Source organism: Nannospalax galili, unplaced genomic scaffold, assembly GCF_000622305.1.
Source record: "Nannospalax galili isolate Female #2095 unplaced genomic scaffold, S.galili_v1.0 scaffold1256, whole genome shotgun sequence".
Classification (NCBI taxonomy): Eukaryota; Metazoa; Chordata; class Mammalia; order Rodentia; family Spalacidae; genus Nannospalax; species Nannospalax galili.
In genome coordinates, this window is record NW_008337764.1 from 70,962 (window position 1) to 88,950 (window position 17,989).

The 17,989-nt window shown below is 44.1% G+C and overlaps 1 protein-coding gene across 1 annotated transcript in view; it reads left to right on the top strand.

Moving 5' to 3' along the window:
- The first annotated feature begins 869 nt into the window (after positions 1 to 869).
- Positions 870 to 17,989, top strand: part of Rpgrip1 (RPGR interacting protein 1) — a 54,379-nt gene continuing 37,259 nt past the window's right edge. The window contains exons 1-8 of the mRNA XM_029563368.1: positions 870 to 1,248; positions 2,736 to 2,865; positions 3,648 to 3,779; positions 7,539 to 7,644; positions 11,656 to 11,679; positions 12,660 to 12,806; positions 14,442 to 14,515; positions 16,528 to 16,670. Of these exons, the coding sequence (XP_029419228.1) occupies positions 870 to 1,248; positions 2,736 to 2,865; positions 3,648 to 3,779; positions 7,539 to 7,644; positions 11,656 to 11,679; positions 12,660 to 12,806; positions 14,442 to 14,515; positions 16,528 to 16,670 (1,135 nt within the window). The remainder of the gene's footprint in view (positions 1,249 to 2,735; positions 2,866 to 3,647; positions 3,780 to 7,538; positions 7,645 to 11,655; positions 11,680 to 12,659; positions 12,807 to 14,441; positions 14,516 to 16,527; positions 16,671 to 17,989) is intronic.

Sequence of the window (17,989 nt, forward strand, 5' to 3'; positions counted from 1 at the left end):
ATCCACCTGCCTCTGCCTCCCGAATGCTGGGACCAAAGGCATGGGCCACCAAGCCCAGCTTCTATTTGGTTTTTTGTTTGCTTGTTTGTTGAAGCAAGGTCTCTCATGATGATCTTCCTACCTCAACCTCCCAGTGCTGGGGTTCCAAGTGTAAGCTATCACACAAGGCAGAGAATACTATAATTTAGGGTACATATACAGCAGTGTGTGAGGAAGTTGCATGGGAGGGGTGAAAACTTTACTTACATTTATCATTTCTTTAGAAACATTTTTAAAAATATTTATTTTTTAAATTTTATGTGTATGAGTGTATTGCCTGCATTTATGTGAGTGTACCTGTGCCGTGCAATGCCGCAGAGGTCAGAAGAGGGCTTCAGATTCCCCTGGAACTGGAGCTAAGGATAGTTCGTAACTGCCATGTGGGTGCTGGGAATTGAAGCAGATCCTCTGCAAGAGCAGTCAGTGCTCTTAACCACTGAGCCATCTCTCCAGCCCCAGAAACTGTTTTTTTGTTGTTGTTGTTTTGGTCAGGCATTGTGGTGCCCATTTGGAATCCTAGCACAACACTGGGAGGCAAGAGAATCACTGCAAATTCAAGGCCAGCCTGGTCTACATAGTGAGTTCCAGGCCTGGTGGATTTACAGGGAGACCCTGTCTCAAAAAGACCAAAACAAACACCCCAAACAAACAAAACAACCCCTTGCAGTTTGTTTTATAATAAATATAACTTATTAACACAGAAACATACACATGCACTTTGGGAGAGTGCTCCAAACTTCCTTCAACTGCGACAGTTGCCGCTGACATCAATGCCCAGCTCACTGTGTGACGGAGGACAGAAAAAACATTTTCTTTTTCCATTGTAAATAATGGACTACAATAAATGGATTCCTATCACAAACCAGCTGATTGTCTCCAAACACACGGCAGAAATCCCTAGTAAAGAAGACTCCAAGGCGGGGGCCCAGCTCAAATGGAACCCTGGATTCAAGGGGTGCAGAGTGGGGAGGTCACGTGGTCTGCTTTGCCCTAGGCAGAGGAAGTCCTCGCGGAGGGAGGCCTGCTGGGACCTGCGGACACTGGTGCCCGGGACCGCGCCCTTGGGGGAGCCTGCGGGGAGGCCCTCCTCGCTCCAGGGGCCCGCGCAGCTACAGCACGCACGCCACACGACCTCTGGCTGCGCCCGGCCTCACACGCAGGTGGCACGGAGACCGCCCCGCAGAGCCGCGGCGCAGAAGTCCAAGAAGGGTGAGGCTTGCCTGGCCCTTTTGGTCGTTTTCTCGCCCTTCCACCTCCCTAAAATCTCTTTTTTTCCTGAGTGGAATGTCAGGTCGAGCTTTCTGAATTCATGGCTGGGGTGAATCTCACTGGTGGAGCGTTTGCTTAGCCTGCCCGAAGCGGTAGGTAAATCCCCAGGGCCACCGAAAAATAAACCGAACTAAAGAAGCAAAAATCAAGGGCAAGAGGTAAAGAGGGTATGAGTGGTAAGGAATCAAACCAGAAGATTATCTGAGGGAAGGAAGGAACCCCCAGAGGACGGGGGGGGGGGCGAGAGAAGGGGAAACAGAGGTGGCACATGTGTATGAAACCCATCACTTTGTTAATCTAAAACACAAAAAGTCAACAGTGTGGAGTGAGGTAACCCACACGTGTAACCCCAGCACCCTCTCTCTCTCCTGCAGAGTTAAGAGGCAGGAGGATCTCTGCAAATTCAGGCCAACTAGGGAGACCACTACTTCAAAACAAACATACACCCTGTCAGTTTCTAGGGAACATTGCCAGAGAGAACCCGGTAATGGAAAAGGGAATTTTGCTGGTGGGTAGCACAGCAGTCTAGGAAAGAGATACCGAGAGCATTGTGCATTCTGCTCAGGTGTGAACCGCTGTGCCTCTGAAACTGGACTTCTTAGCTTTGGAGGGGAAGTGGAATCCTTTGAAGTTGTAACCAAATTTGACTATGCACACTAAAGCTACATACAGTTTCCATAGGCTCCGAGTTTTCCAAGTGTAGTCCTGACTAAGGTCTAGTTATACAAGTCAGGCGGCAAATAACCACTGCCAGTTGAGTTTTTTCCTCCTCTGTGTATGCCGAGTGGTAGAGTCTGAGTCTGGTCTGGTGGTTATGAAATCCAACACCAGCCTCCAAAAGGCACCCCACTCCCAAGGACCTGCTGAGGACCTATATTTAAGAACTTTTGTTGCTGTCCTTTTGCTTTATGTACTTTGTATTCCAGACAAGCGAACTTTTGCAAAAACAGCTGAAAGAGAAAAATAGGAGTCTAAATTTTAGTTGTGAGCCAGGCACGGTGGCTCATACCTTAGCACTCAGGAGGCCAGTTCCAGGCCAACTTGGGCTACAGAGTAACACCCTGTCTCAAAAAAACAATAATATATGAACGAAATAAGTAAATTTCAGCAACAGTTCAGTGTTCTTGGGTACTGGTTGTATACCAGGCAGGACCCGTTGGGGCTGGATACATAGTCCCTGATCAGAATAAGCCCGTGTCTTTCTTTCCTCTCACTAGTTCTCACTGAGTCAACTCTCTTTGGTTTAAGACACTTGTAGGTGTGAGTCTATGCAAGAGTAAGAAGACTCTCCGTGGGGACAGTGGTCACATAAGGATTTCCCCCCAGGTCTCAAGGCTCTCGGTGGCCAGCACTTAGTGTCCTAATTTTGGTATTGTTCTTGCGGTCCTGTGGCCACATTTTGTATCTTTTTCTGTCTAAACTTTCAGGTCCAAAAGACAGGCTCAGCTACACAGCCCCGCCTACATTCAAGGAACATCTGACAGCCCCGCCTACATTCAAGGAACATGTGACAGATGAAAAAAACAGAAGCGAAGCAACCAGTGACTCCAGTCAAATGTGAGTTCCTCTCTCCTGCCCCAAGAAGCTTTAATTGGAAATTGGAACTACATCATTTAAGGATCATTCTTGTTGATGCTTTCCAGGATAACCAGAGCCAATGAAAGTTAGCTAGCTCTAGGTCAAATTCCAACGTCACTGTTTGAAAATCAACAGGCCCATGCCCATAATCCCAGTGCTTTCTTTCTGGCTGAGGAAATGCAGATAAAGTTCCTTTTCTCGACTAAAGCTTTGCCTCTTCTTTCTTGTTAGTTTTTAATCTCCTGTATTGTAATTCATTTACATATCCACTTGACATTTGAAGGCTATATAAGATTCTCCTCCGTATTTGTTAAGATAACCGACTCTTAGGCCAGTAGTGGTGGCGCAGGCCTTTAATCCCAGCACTTGGGAGGCAGAGGCAGGCAGAGTTCCTTTTCTCGACTAAAGCTTTGCCTCTTCTTTCTTGTTAGTTTTTAATCTCCTGTATTGTAATTCATTTACATATCCACTTGACATTTGAAGGCTATATAAGATTCTCCTCCGTATTTGTTAAGATAACCGACTCTTAGGCCAGTAGTGGTGGCGCAGGCCTTTAATCCCAGCACTTGGGAGGCAGAGGCAGGCAGATACAACTGACTCTTTAAACTTCTTTTTGTAAGTGCAGAGCCCAGTTCTAAACCCAACAGCAAGTTTCTGTTTCTCTTCTCTGAGTTCAATTGTCCTAATTCTAATAGTATGATTTTTTTTATCAGCAAAGTCATAATTTTGGCTAAACTCATTGGTGTATGTCTGCCTGACAGTGTTCACGTTATGACTGCTGACACTGTGCAAGTGGGAGAGCCACCCACATCTGCTGAGAGCGTGTGGTCCAGAGATGAGAACCGCGAGCAGGGACGCCCGTTGGCGTGTGCCCAGAAGGCTGCAGAGCTTCGGTAAGAGCAGAGCACAGCGTTCTGTGCCTCAAGCCGTGATGAGCAGAAAATGTAATAAGAGATCTGTATCTGCACCTTACCTCACGCCAGAGGAAAGATTATTAGAGGATTCGATTCAGTCTGAGAAACAGAACTGATCCAAATACATTGCGTGTGGAGAGAGGCCGCGGGGCCGCTGGGAGGTGATCCAAATACAATGCGTGAAATTCTCAGAGAGTTAATGAAAATATAAAAAAGACATAGGTGGGGTAATTATTCCTTCAGTGAGATGGTGTACTTTCCGTTCCCAAAATTCCTACTCCTAGTGCAGTGTCCACAGCTGTGCAGCCTTGTTAAATGTGCCTGATTTGGGCATCACATTCTCTAACACACACACACACACACACACACACACACACACGCACCCGCGCCCCCATCCACATGGCTCACCTCCACTGCCTTAACTCAAAACTGCCTGTCTTTTTTCTGTCTCCATTCTCCTCTGAAATGTATACCCTAACCCTGGGTGTCTTAATAAAATTGCCCTCAAGCTTAAGAAAGAAAAAAAGACAGATTGTCCCACCTTTTTTTTTTTTTTTTTTAAGACAAAGTCTCACTGTATAGCCCTGAGTATCCTGGAACTCACCCCGAGGACCAGGCTGGCCTTGAACTCACAGACATCTGCCTGTCTCTGCCTCTGCCTTCCAAGTGCTGGGATTAAAGGCACATGCTACCATGCCCAGCCTGTCCCTACCTTTTAAAAAAATTATTTATTTAAGCCGGGCATGGTGGTGCACGCCTGTAATCCCAGCACTTGGGAGGCAGAGGCAGGCAGATCTCTGTGAGTTCAAGGCCAGTCTGGTCTACAAAGTGAGTTCCAGGCCAGCTGGGGCTCAGGGAGACCCTGTCTCAAAAAGACAAAAAAAAATTATTTATTATTGTGTATTTGATGCATATGTGTGCATACATGTGCCTGCAGGTACATGCATGCCATGACACGTGTGGAGGTGAGAGGACAGCCTTTGGAATTTGCTTCTTTTTCTTAGATCAAGAGTTTTGGGGATGAAACTTAAACTGTCAGACTTCTGTGGCAAGTAGTGTTTTATCTGCTGAGCCATCTACTGACCTGTGTTCCACCTCTTGACGTTGCAACACTACTGTTGTTATCTACAAAGTTCCAACTCAAGAGCAGTGCAATCAAGTTACCAAAAACAAATTCCCCAAAAAGGGGGCTGAGGGCCGGGTGGGCTTGGTGGCCACCTTTAGTCCCAGCACTGCAGAGGCAGAGGCGCACAGATCTCTGTGAGTTCAAGGCCAGCCTGGTCTACTGGTCTACACAATGAGTTCAGGCCAGCTAGGGCTACAAGGAGACCCTGTCTCAAAAAAACCAGAAAAAAAAAGATGACTAGAAGTTTAATATAGGAGTCCTGTCCAAGGACCAGCTTTCTGCAGACTCTTAATCTAGGCTTTCACCATTTGTGACCTTTTGTGTTCCTGGGCCTCTGTTGTATGAGGGAGCTTCATTGAGAATTGAGATATTCATTAGTGTCCTCTTTACCCCTTGTTTTATGTTGTGTGAGTCACAAAAATTCAATTAAAAATCAAAAGAAAAGAAAAATGACATTAAAAATCAATGAGAAAAAAAAAAGCCTGGAGAGCCAGCGATCTGGCTCACTGGATAAAGGACCCTGTCACCATTCCTGACAACCTGAGTTCAATCCCCAGAACGACATGATGGAAGGAGAGAATCAGTTGCTGCAAGTTGTCCTCTGACCTCTACACAGATGTAGTGGCATACACAGGCAAACACACAATAAATAATAAACGTAAAAGATTAAAAAAAATAGAAACAAAGTCTCATTATGTAGCATGGAACTCCTTATGTATACCAGGTTGGCCTCAAATTCAGAGACTCTGGATTAAATGCATGCACCACCGTACCCAGAAAATAAATAAACCAGGGTCTGGGGAGATAGAAAACTGCTTGTCACACAAGCATGACAACCTGGGTTTGGATCCTCCGCACCCACATAAAAGCCAGGTGTGGCAGCATGTGCCTGTAATCCCAGACCTTGGATATTGGAGGCAAGTGGATCCCTGGGGCTTTGAGGGTTGACTCCTGCATTTAGTCACATGCATTTAAGATTCCACCAGGTTTCCACTACTTGATAGCAACCCTCTCTGCCACCACAGGCAGAATAAGTCGGTTGCACTGTAGTTTATCCATTCAGCTTCTGAAAGCTATGTTCAGTGCTGAAAGCTAAGTTGGTTGCTTCTGGTTGTAAATACAGCTGTTATAAGTACAACATTGTATGCAAAATTTTGTGTGGATGTAAGTTTTCAACCTCGAGACATTTTTTTTTTTTCTTTTGAGAAAGGGTTTCATGTAGCCCAGGCTGGTTCAAACTCACAATAGAGCAGAGGATAACTTTAAACTTCTGATCCTTCTCCCTCTACCTTCCAAGTGCTGGGATTTTAGGCATATACCACGAAACCTAGCTTATACAGTGCTGGGATCAAACTCAGGACTTCCTGCACACTAGGCAAGTATTCTACCAACTGAGCTTCATCCCCAACCCCATAGAGACTTGTTAAAACAGGGAACACTTGAGCCCCATGTCAAAGACTGACTCCCTTTCAATTACCTGGAGGTAGAGTCTAGGCAACAGTATAATTTTAAAGCTAACTCTTGAGTAGCTAGGACTCAGAGTTACTAAGATAGAATATAGTGGGCCCAAGTCCTTCCTAATACCCTTCAAGCAATTTTTTTTTGTCTTTTTGAGACAGGTCTCCCTATAGCTCCAGCTGACCTGGAACTCGCTATTAAGACCAGGCTGGCCTTGAACTCACAGAGATCTGCCTGTCTCTGCCTCAGAGTGCTGGGACTAAAGGCTTACACCACCATGCCCAGCTCAAGCAATTTTTTTTTTGGTCTTTTTGAAGCAGGGTCTCTCTGTAGCCCCAGCTGTCCTGGAACTCACTATGTAGACCAGGCTGGCCTTGAACTCACAGAGATCTGCCTGCCTCTGCCTCCCGAGTGCTGGGATTAAAGGCATGTGCCACCACGCCTGGCCCATCAAGCAATTTTTTTAAAACAGAATAAAGGCCAGCTTGTGCTGCATAGTGAGACCATGTCTCAAAAAGTAAAATAAGGGGCTGGAGAGCTGGCTCAGTGGTTAAGAGCACTGGCTCTTCTTGCAGAGGACCTAGGTTCGGTTCCCAGCCACCACATGACAGCTAACAACCATCCATAACTCCAGTTCCAAGGGATCCAAGGCCCTCTTTTGACCTTCATGGGCATTGTACAACATGGGTGCACTTACATACATGCAGGCAATACACTCACACACATAAAATGAAAATAATAAATATTAAGTAAAATAAAATTAAAAATGTAGAAACATGATCTCTAAGTTTTAGAAATAATAACCTTTCTTTGCTGATATTCATTTCTCTGAGTAAACAAGGCTTAGACGTAGTTGGATTTTGTAAGATTTGTTAGAAACTATGAGTACCATAATAAAAAAAAAAAAAACAACCAGCTACTATGTTTTCTCAGGACACAGGGTTTAAAGTTAGTGCTCTTCAGATCTTAATAGCATCAGAAGAAATAGGAAAAAGGATATCATTCAGTAGACTGCATTCCTTATGTCTGCCTTGGTATGGGGGAGAGTGGACTGAGACACAACAGCAGAAAGTTCCTGTTGGGCACAGACAAGGAGCAAAGGCCCTGCCACACTCTCACATGGAATAGTTTAGTATCTTTTTTTTTTTCTACAGAGCTTCCATTAAGGAGAATGTGGAGCTGATTCAAGTTAAAAAGCTGTTATATGAAAGGAATACCTCACTGGCAGCCACAAAAGCCCAATTAACTGAAGTTCGAGAAGTGAGTTACTGTAATCAGCTGTGCTTTCTAGAGAGGGAAAAACCCATTAGTTCTTGCATGGGGCCACAGGTTCAATCCCTAGTACCATGAAAAGCCATGTGGGGAGGGGAGTGGAGGGTGTTAGTTTAAAAAAATCTACATTTCTCCCTCCTCCCTCCTTCCCTCTTCTTCCTCCTCCTCTTTTTCCTTTCTTCCTCTTCCTCCTTTTCCTCCAGATGGGGACTTCCTCTGTAGCCTGGGCCACCCAGAACTCACTACCTCAGGCTGCCCTCAGCCTCACACAATCCCCCTTTCTCAGCTTCCTAAATGCCAGGATTGGCAGCGTGAGCCACCACACCCAGCTGTTTTCTCTATTTTACGTGTGAGAGGCCATAATTCAGAGAGACTGAGGTCATATAATTTACAGATGACCTTCAGGTCCGAGTCTTGTACGTCTGTTGTTTTCCCAGTATTCCTGTTAGGGATGTTGTGGAAACTTCTGAGAGTCAAGAGATCAGCAACCAAGTCAGGTGAAGGAAAGGGAGTTTATTTCTGCCAGCTGGCTGACACTTGGATCACTCTGTAATAGTGCCAACCCTGAGCTCAAGTTTGTAGGGAAATTTAGAGTCAACGTATATGCAGAAGTCAAGTGAGTAGAGGGTTCCAGATGTGTATACGCGGTAGTTAAGCAAGTGGTTACACATGAGCACGCGGTTACAAAAGCTAACAAGAGCCTGGTGGCTCACGCCTTTCATCCCAGTACTTGGGAGGCAGAGGCAGGTGGATCTCAGTGAGTTCAAGGTCAGCCTGGTTTACATAGCGAGTTCCAGGCCAACTGGAACTACAGAGAGAACCTGTCTCAAAAAAAACCAAAAAGAAAAAAGAAAAAAAAAATCACAAGAATGTGTCATTTTGGCAAACCAAGGTTTCAGTGGGGTACATGGTAGTTAAGCCTGGAACAAACCATAAGGGGCAGGGCAGATTCCTGTTTGCTTTCCTTACTCCTTTCTTAGCTCAGCTCACAGCCTTCCACAGTTTAAAGTTCCTAGTAACCATCTCATGTTAGTGAATTTTTATTGCTGCCACAGGGAGAAGGTTCAGGTCTGCCTGCTCAAGTGGAATTTCGCAGGGTTAGCTTGTGTTGGGGTTAAGGTCCCAGCCAAGGGGACCAGAATGTGATTACACTGAAAAACCATGAGTGGTGAACGGGGAAGGACCGGAAGTGAGCCTTTACTGGGCACTTTCTACAAGCTGTCCCAGATGCTTAAGACTGTGACTTTTTTTTTTTTTTTTTTTTTAACACTGACAGCCCTCAAGATAAGGACATAGAGCAGATGAGGGAACTGTACCCCAATAGCCCAAGTTGTAAAGACAGTAAGAGGCAGGATTTGATTCAGGCTGTTACCAAAGTTACCTCAGTACCACACATTAGAAACTAATATCTAAATGGTGGAAATAGGGTGTCAGGGTCTAAGTTACAGCTCAGTGCCATTCTTTTATTGAACTAGTATACACAGAGCTTTAAAAACTCTGCAAAGCACTGGGATACAAAGATTACAGTGCCAGGGCTGTTGAGATGGCTCAGTGCGCAAAGGTGCTTGCTGCCAAGCCTGAAAACCTGAGTTCAATCTCTAGAACCCACGCGGTGTAAGGAGAAAACTGACTCCCTCTGACCTCTGTGCACATCATGATGTGAATCCCCTCCCTCACACATAAATAAATGAATAGTTTCTTTCAAGTTAAAAAAAAAAAAAAAAAAGCAAAAGATTACATTGACAAGTAAGACAGCTGCAATCTCCAGGGCTCTTACGGAATGGGAGAGCAGTACCTAGAGAAGAACAATTCTAAACGCAGACATGGGGTGGGTGAAAAGAGTATTCAGACCCCCCCTCCAGAAGTAGGGGTGCAAGACCAAAGGATTTATAAACAGTAGGTTTATGAGCTAGAAGTACTGAAAGATTCGCAGGTGGTATCAAGTGTGCAACACCAAGTGTGCAACACCAAGTGTGCAACATGAAGTGTACAGAAAAGGAAAAGATTTTCTAGAGGAGGTGGGAGTAGACTGAGGCACAAAGGTAGATACAGCAGGTGTTAGGGCCCAGAACTAGGAATTTAAGTTTCACACCCCCTCCCTATCCCTGCCTCCCCCCCCTAGTTTTTGTCAACTTGACAGGAACTAGAGATACCTGGGAAGGGTGAACCTCGACTGAGGAATTTCCTCTATCTGATTTGCCTACAGCCATGTTTGTGAAGCATTTTCCTAACTGCTGATTTATGCGGGAGGGCCTGGCTCACTATGGTGCTGCCACCCCTAGGCAGGTGAGCCTGGGCTGCCTAAGAAAGGTAGCTGAGCAAGGCAGGGGAAGCAAGCCAGTAAGCATCGTTCCTCCATGGTCTCTGCTTCCTTGAGTTCCTGCCTTGGCTTCCCTCAATGAGGACTTGTAAGCTGAGATACACTCTTCCCTCCCCCAGTTGCTTTTGGTCAGTGTTTTATCACAGCAACAGAAATGCAAACTAGGACCATCTGACAGAGAGTGGCAGCTGGAGAAGGGTTTTAGCAAGTTGATAATATGATCAGCTTCCTCCTCCAAAAGATTTCATAGTCTTAAAAAATGCCTGAACTGCCGGGTGTTGTGGTGCACGCCTTTAATCCCAGCACTTGGGAGACAGAGGCAAGTGGATCTCTCTGAGTTCAAGGCCAGCCTGGTCTACATAATGAGTTCCAGGACAGCCTGGGCTACAGGGAGACCCTGTCTCAAAAAGACCAAAAAAAAGAATTTTATATGAAGAAATTAATTTCATTCTTAAGACCATCTGTGAGGTAGGACCTACTGACCCCATTTCCCAAAGAATCTGAGGTTCAAGAAACTCAGGCACCTGAGTTTAGAGGGTCATTCACTTTGGATGCTGCTGCCACTGTTGGGTATGGCCCATTGTGCTGGTTATTTTTTTGTCAATTAGGCACAACTAGAGTCACCTGGGAAAAGGAAAACCACCAAAAAAACGTTAATAAGTGGGTACACAAATTGATTTGATTTATAGGATTTTGCGCTTGATTTTTTAATTTTTATTTTATGTGTATGAGTATTATGCCTGCATGTGTGTAAGTGCATCATGTTGTGCGGTGCCTGCAGAGTGGATGTCAGATCCCCTGGAACTGGAGTTCCAGACAGTTAGCTGCCATGTGGGTGCTGGGATTTGAACCCAGGTGTTATGAAAGAAGAGCCAGTATTCTTAACCATTGAACCATCTCTCCAGCCCCATATTTGCAGGACTTTAAAAAAGATTTTGTTATTTTTATTTTTTGTGTGTATGAGTGTTTTGCCTGCATGTAAGAATACCATGTAAAAAATAAATAAATAAAAAAAAATAATTAAATAAAAATAACAAATAAGGGGTTGGGTGTGGTGGCGCAGGCCTTTGATCTTAGCACTTGGGAGGCAGAGGCAGGAGGATCTTTGTGAGTTCGAGGCCAGCCTGGTCTACATAGTTAGTTCCAGGACAGCTGGGGCTACAGGGAGACCCTGTCTCAAAAAGACAAAAAAAAAAAAAAAAACTAAAAACATGTATATGCAGTGCTCTCAGAGACCAGAAGAGGGCACTGGATCCCCTGGAACTGCCAGTGTGGGCTCTGGGAACTGAACCTGGATCCTTTGAAAGAGCAGCCAGTGCTCTTAAATGCTGAGCTATCTCTAAGCCCCATTTGTTTTTGTTTTGTTTTGTTTTGTTTTGAGACAGGATCTTGCTGTAGTCCCACCTGGCCTAGAATTCACTATTATGTAGACCAGGCTGGCTTCAGTCTCACAGAGATTTGCCTGCCTCTGGCTCCCAAGTGCTGGGGTTAATGGCATGCACCATCACATGTAACTATACAGGATTTTTATAGGCTCATTTTTTGTTTGTTTGCTTTTTAGGTGCTTGGGAGTTGTACCTTTATAGAAATAAATATTTATATATACATATGTTATAGAGATATCAATTATATCATGAAATTAGTGAACTACTAAAGTAATACTTCTTTCTTTCTTCTAGGCATATGAAGTCTTGCTCCAAAAGGTAATGGATAAGGATTCTTTGAATTTATTTCTTAGTGATCAAAGTAATGAAACCCAAAGAAATCTATATTCATCTCCAAGTAATATAGCAACAGAATTTAGCCGATGAAATTAGTTTTTATGTCATATAGTTTCTATTAAGATGAATTATACTATCACTACTACAAATGATATTTATTGTATTGTTTTCATTAAAAATGAAATACACTGGGCATGGTGGCACACACCTTTGATCCCAGCACTCGGGAGGCAGAGGCAGGTGGATCTCTGTGAGTTCAAGGCCAGCCTGGTCTACATAGTGAATTTCAGGACAGCTGGGGCTACAGGGAGACCCTGTCTCAAAAAGACCAAAAAAAAAAAAAAAAAATTCCTAAGAGTGATCTTTTTGCATGTGTGAGGTGCTGAGCTGTCCCATGGCTGTTGAGATACTCTGACAAGCTCAAGTGTTTGGCCCTGCCACTGCTGTGAATGGGATGCAGGCAAAGCTGGGTGAATATCTTTGACAGAGTCACTAAGGCAGGAACTAAGCACAAACATCCACAGCTATGCCTCAACAGGGGCATCCACCAGAAAGCGTCATGCAACATCTAGAGCTAACATGTTGTTCTCCTAGGTGCAAAGGGAGAAGTACATCATCACAAAAACCAAGTAAAGAAGCTTAGAAAGTTAAGGCAGCTTTTGAAAATAGCACCTAACTTAGAGCCAGGGATTAATTTGGGTCTTGGAAAAATTAAGACTCCAGTGATGAATTACAGTTACTCAGAATGGAAAATATTTCCTAAAAGGGAAACTGTACCTCCAGAGAAATGTTAAGGCAGAAAACACAGTTACTGTCCAGCGGGAAGGCAGTTTGCTATTCGTCATCGTTTCATGTTTGTTCTTTGTCACAATCATCTGGGAATGTCAGGGTTCACTGCCATCTGGAGACCACTCCCATTGAGTGATATCATCATTCCTAGAGCAATTTTCCTTTGGCTACAGAATCAGGGAATCTTGAGTGCAGCCCATGACGCCCTCCTCAGCCAAGTGAATGAGCTCCAGACAGAGCTGACAGAGGAGAGCAAGAAGGCCATGAACTTCAAGAGCCAACTGGAAGATGTGTCTATCTTGCAGATAACCCTAAAGGAGGTAAATAACAGTAGAGAAAAGATGCTACCAACTGTGCTACCTTGTAGGTTGGGGCAGCAGCTCACTCACCTAGAGCACAGTAAGCCCTGGGTTCCATCCGTAACACGTAAAACCAGATGTGGTGCTGGCCATGGTGGCACATGCCTTTAATAGCAGCACTCAGCAGGCGGAGGCACGTGAATCTCTGTGAGTTCAAGTCCAGTCTGGTCTATATAGCAGGGCAGCCAGGAAAAAAAACCCCAAAGCAAATAAACAAAAAACTGGCAAGGTAACACACTCCTGTAATGTCAGATATCTGGAGATGGAGATAAGAAAATGAGAATTCAAGGTTATCCTATTTGAGGTCAGCCTGGGATACTTAAGACCTGGTTTCAACAAACAAGGTGGAGGGGGGACAGAGGGAGGGACTAGAGAGATGATTCAATAGTTAAGAGCACTGGCTGCTCTTGCAGAGGACTCAGATTAAATTCCTAGCACCCACATAGAACCTAACTCCAGTTCCAGGCAATCTGACATCCTCTTCTGACCTCTGCAGGTATTGCATGACACAGGTGCACTTACATACAAGTGGGCAAAACACTCATGCCTATGAAATAAAATTTAAAAATATTTAAAAATTGAAAAAAAAGTAGCCGGGTGTGGTGGCGCATGCCTTCAGTCCCAGCCCACAGGAGGCAGAGGCAGGCGGATCTCTGTGAGTTCAAGATCAGCCTGGTCTACATAGTGAGTTCCAGGCCAGCTGGGGCAACAGGGAGACCCTGTCTCAAAACAATGACAAACAAACAAATAAAATTGAAAAAAAATACTGGGCTGGTAAGATGGCTCAGAAGATAAAGGCACTTGTCACCAAGCCTGACAGCACCAAGAAGAGATGTCCCTGAGTGCTGGGACTAAAAGTATGCACCACCACACCTGGCCTGGTTCTCAGTATTTAATTCAAGTTTGTCAGGCTTGGTGACAATCGCCCTTACATGTTGAGCCATCTTGTTGGCCCCTTTCTCTTTCATAATGTTTGTCATTTTCCTAAGAGTAGGAACACAGACATAAGGAAAACTTGCTTGAAAGAATTTTCATAGACTAGAGAGATGGCTCATCAATTAAGAGCACTGGCTGCTCTTGCAGAAGATCTGGGTTCAATTCCCAGCACCCACAAGGTGGCTAACAACCATCCTTAACTCCAGTTCCAGGGGAATCTGATGTCCTCTTCTGACTTCTGTGGGCATTGCATGACACAGGTGCACTTATATACATGCAGGCAATACACTTATACACATAAAATAAAACTAATAAGAGCCAGGTGTGATGGTGCACACCTGTAGTCCCAGCACTCGGGAGGCAGAGGCAGGTGGATCTCTGTGAGTTCAAGGCCAGCCTGGTCTATATAGTGAGTTCCAGGAAAGCTGAGGCTACAGGGAGACCCTGCTTTAAAAAGACCAAAAAATTAAAAAATAAAATAATAAATAAAAAGTTAAAACAATTTTTATTAATTCCAATAAAAGTTTCTAGCCCACCTTCAGTTGGTTCCAGTCTTTCTAGTCAAATGGCTACTTGTGGAACCAGAAAGAGCCACAGCCAAACCCTCGCCCACAAGGGAAAAGAGAAAGCCTTGTAGTCTTAGAGTTCTGTCATTCTTAGTTTCAGGAAAGAGTTGAAGATTTGGAAAATGAACGGAAATTGCTGAATGACAGTTATGACAGACTCCTAAAAGAGTGAGTACTTTGGGTCCTAGAACATAGTTTTCTATAAGAGAAATGGTGCATCTTCCAACTTTTACACAGATCTAGCATTGATACATATATTCAGAAAATGATACTCAGCATTGTTAGTGAGAATATAAATTCATATGGTTTTTTGGAAGAAAATTTGACTCTATCTGTCAAAATGTTAAATGCGTGTCATTTAAAAAATATTTACTTTGTTCACGATATGAGTGCACTTATGGGTGCGTGCCTGGCATAAATAAGATATTTTTTTAAATGCAAAAAAAAAAAAAAGGCCAGGCGTGGTGGCGCATGCCTGTAGTCCCAGCACTTGGGAGGCAGAAGCAGGCAAATCTCTGTGAGTTCAAGACCAGCCTGGTCTACATAGTGAGTTCCAGGACAGCTGGGGCTACAAGAAGACCCTGTCTCAAAAAGACCAAAAAAAAAAAAAAACAAAAAAAAATTTACTTCAGGGGCTAGAGAGAGTGCAGTGGTTAAGAACACTGACTGTTCTTGCAGAAGACCCAGGTTTGAATCCCAGCATCCACATGGCAGCTGACGATGGTCTGTAACTCCAGTTCCAGGGGATCCAACAGTCTCTTCTGTCCACAGGCATTGCACGACATGGGTGCACTTACTGACATGCAGGCAATACACTCATACACATAAAATAAAAATAATAGATAAAATTAAAAAAAAATTTTTTTTTGTCTTTTTTGAGACAGGGTCACTCAGTAACCCCAGCTGGCCTGGAACTCACTATGTAGACCAGGCTGGCCTCAAACTCACAGAGATCCATCTGCCTCTGCCTCCCTAGTGCTGGGATTAAAGGCATGCACCACCACACCCAGCAGTATTATTTTTATTTTATGTATTTGAGTGCATTGCCTGCGTGAATGTGAGTGCACCTGTGTCATGCAATGCCATGGAGGTCAGAAGAGGGCCTTGGATTCCCTGGAACTGGATAGAGTTAAGGACGGCTTGTAGCTGCCATGTGGGTCCTGGGAATCGAACCTGGGTTCTCTGCAAGAACAGTCAGTGCTCTTAACTGCTGAGCCATCTCTTCGGCCCCATAAATATTTTCCAAAAATTTACTTCTTCCTATTCTATGTATGTATGTGTACCACGTGCATCCTGGTGCCCACAGAGACCAGAAGAGGGAGCGAGAGCCCCTGGAATTGGAATTACAGGCAGTTGTGAGTCACCATGTGGTGCAGATAATAAATGACTAAGAGTTAGCCTTGTATGTTTCCTACTCAAGACAGGTTTGCCTGCCAGCTAAGAACTATGGAAGGGGTACAGGTGTTGACAAGTTTAGTTGATGCTCTTAAATATAGTAACTAATAATCTAGTTTAAAGGAAAGTATCTTGTAAACTAGTTGTGGGCAAGGTAGATGGGGGATAAGATGAAGAGGAAGAATTTGTTCCTAGTTTCTAATTCAGGAGAGCTAAGCATGTCTTAACACATGTTCCCTGCCTAAAGAAAGCCATCATGGGGGCCTGGATAGTTCCGTGGTTAAGAGCAGTTATTGTTCTTACAGAGGACTCAGTTCCCAGCCCCCACATGATGGCTAACAACCACCCATACCTCCAGTTCCAGGGAATCTGACACCCTCTTCCAACCTCCGCAGGCACTGCAGGCACATGGTGCACTTATACACAGTCATGCAGGCAAAACACTCATATACATAAAAAACACAAAAAGAAAAGAGACATTTTTTAAAAAATTAAAAAGAATTTTAAAAAGAAGGCCATCATGTTGGATGATGTACATGTACATGATTGTGGTTTAGCCAGGGGGTACTTGAGATTTAAACAGAAATGGTACTGCACAGTTCTTCAGTGCAACACAAAAATTCCAAAGCAGTTGGTAAATGACAGTTACAAAAAAAGCCAGGGCAGAAAAAACATATAGAGAAATGAGTGATAAAGTAGGTCAAGAAGATGCTGAAACTGTGTAACAAAGATGCTGGATCACACTCCTCAGAGGATCCATCTGACAGTGTACCTCCCGTTTTCAGCATGCTGGACAGCAGTCATCAGCCTCATTGGAGCCCTGAGTTTCTGGGAGAGCAGCTGCCTCGGCACGAGTGTTCCCTGCAGGATCAGCTAGATGCTGAGCTGGAGGAGACTAAAGTCTTACTTCAGGCGAGCAATGAGGAAGGTGGGTCAGGTCTGAGCTTCGTTAAGTGCAGTAGCCTCTACACCTGGTCTAGGAGGAAGGCACTTGGCCTTCACTTCTCCAGTCTCCCTGCGTGATCCTGTGTTTTGTGGGTCATCAGTAACTAGAATTAAAACACAGGCAATTCAATCAGGTTTAGTCAGGGAGACATGACACCTGCCTATGTCACATGTATGCTTTTTCCCATGTGATGTCATGTCATTTGAAAGGATGTCAGTTTGTTTCAAGATTTATTTTTATGGCCAGGTGTGGTGGTGCATGCCTTTAGTCTGAGCACTTGGGAGGTAGAGGCAGGCAGATCTCTGTGAGTTCAAGGCCAGCCTGGTCTACATAGTGAGTTCCAGGCCAGCCTGGGGCTACAGGGAGACACTGTCTCAAAACAAACAAAAGATTTATTTCTATTATGTTTTAATTATGTGTATTTGTGTGTGGGGAGTATGTACACATGAGTATTGTGAACTGCCTGATGTAGGTGCTGGGAGTTGAACTCAGGTCCTCTGCAAGAGCAACATGAGTTCTTAACTGCTGAGCCATCTCTCCAGCCCAAGGATGTCAATTTTTAATTTGTATTTATTTATTTTTTGTGTGTATGAATGTTTTGCCTACATGTATGTATGTGCACCCATGTCTTGCAAAGCCTGCAGAGGCCAGAAGAGGGCATCATATCCCCTGGAGCTGGAGTTAGGGACAGTTGTTAGCCAAAATATGGGTGCTAGGAATTGAACCAGTATCCTCTGGAAGAGCAGCCAGTGTTCTTTACTAATGAACCATCTCTCCAGCCCTTTTAAATTTGTTTTTAAACAGTTTATTGGTTGTTAAGTATTAAAACTCAATTGTCAATCATTTCTGAGATGAATGCGAAATCAGTTTTTCCCCCGACCTGATGGCTAAAACCGAGAAGCAGATTCCTACTGTTTCTTAATTCCTACCACCATTTCAGCCCTTGTCTTTTTTCCATTGATTTGGTGCTCTGGATTTCATTAGGACTTTCACACATGTTGGGCGAGTGATCTACGTGGGGCTCTATACCCAGTTCTTATCTCTTGTGCTGTTTTTGTTGTTGCTGCTGTTTGTTTTGAGACAGGGTGTCATGCTGTGGCTTAGTCTCGCTTTGAACACTTAGTCTTCTTGCCTCTACCTTCCAAATGGATTACAGGCACCATCATGCCCAGCTTAACCCAGCTTCACTTTTGTATCACAGGAGATTTTTTTTTTTTTTTTTTTTTTTTTTTTTAAAAAAAAAAAAAAAAAAAAAAAAAAAAAGAGGACGATAAATCTTTCACTGTGATATATCAAAATAA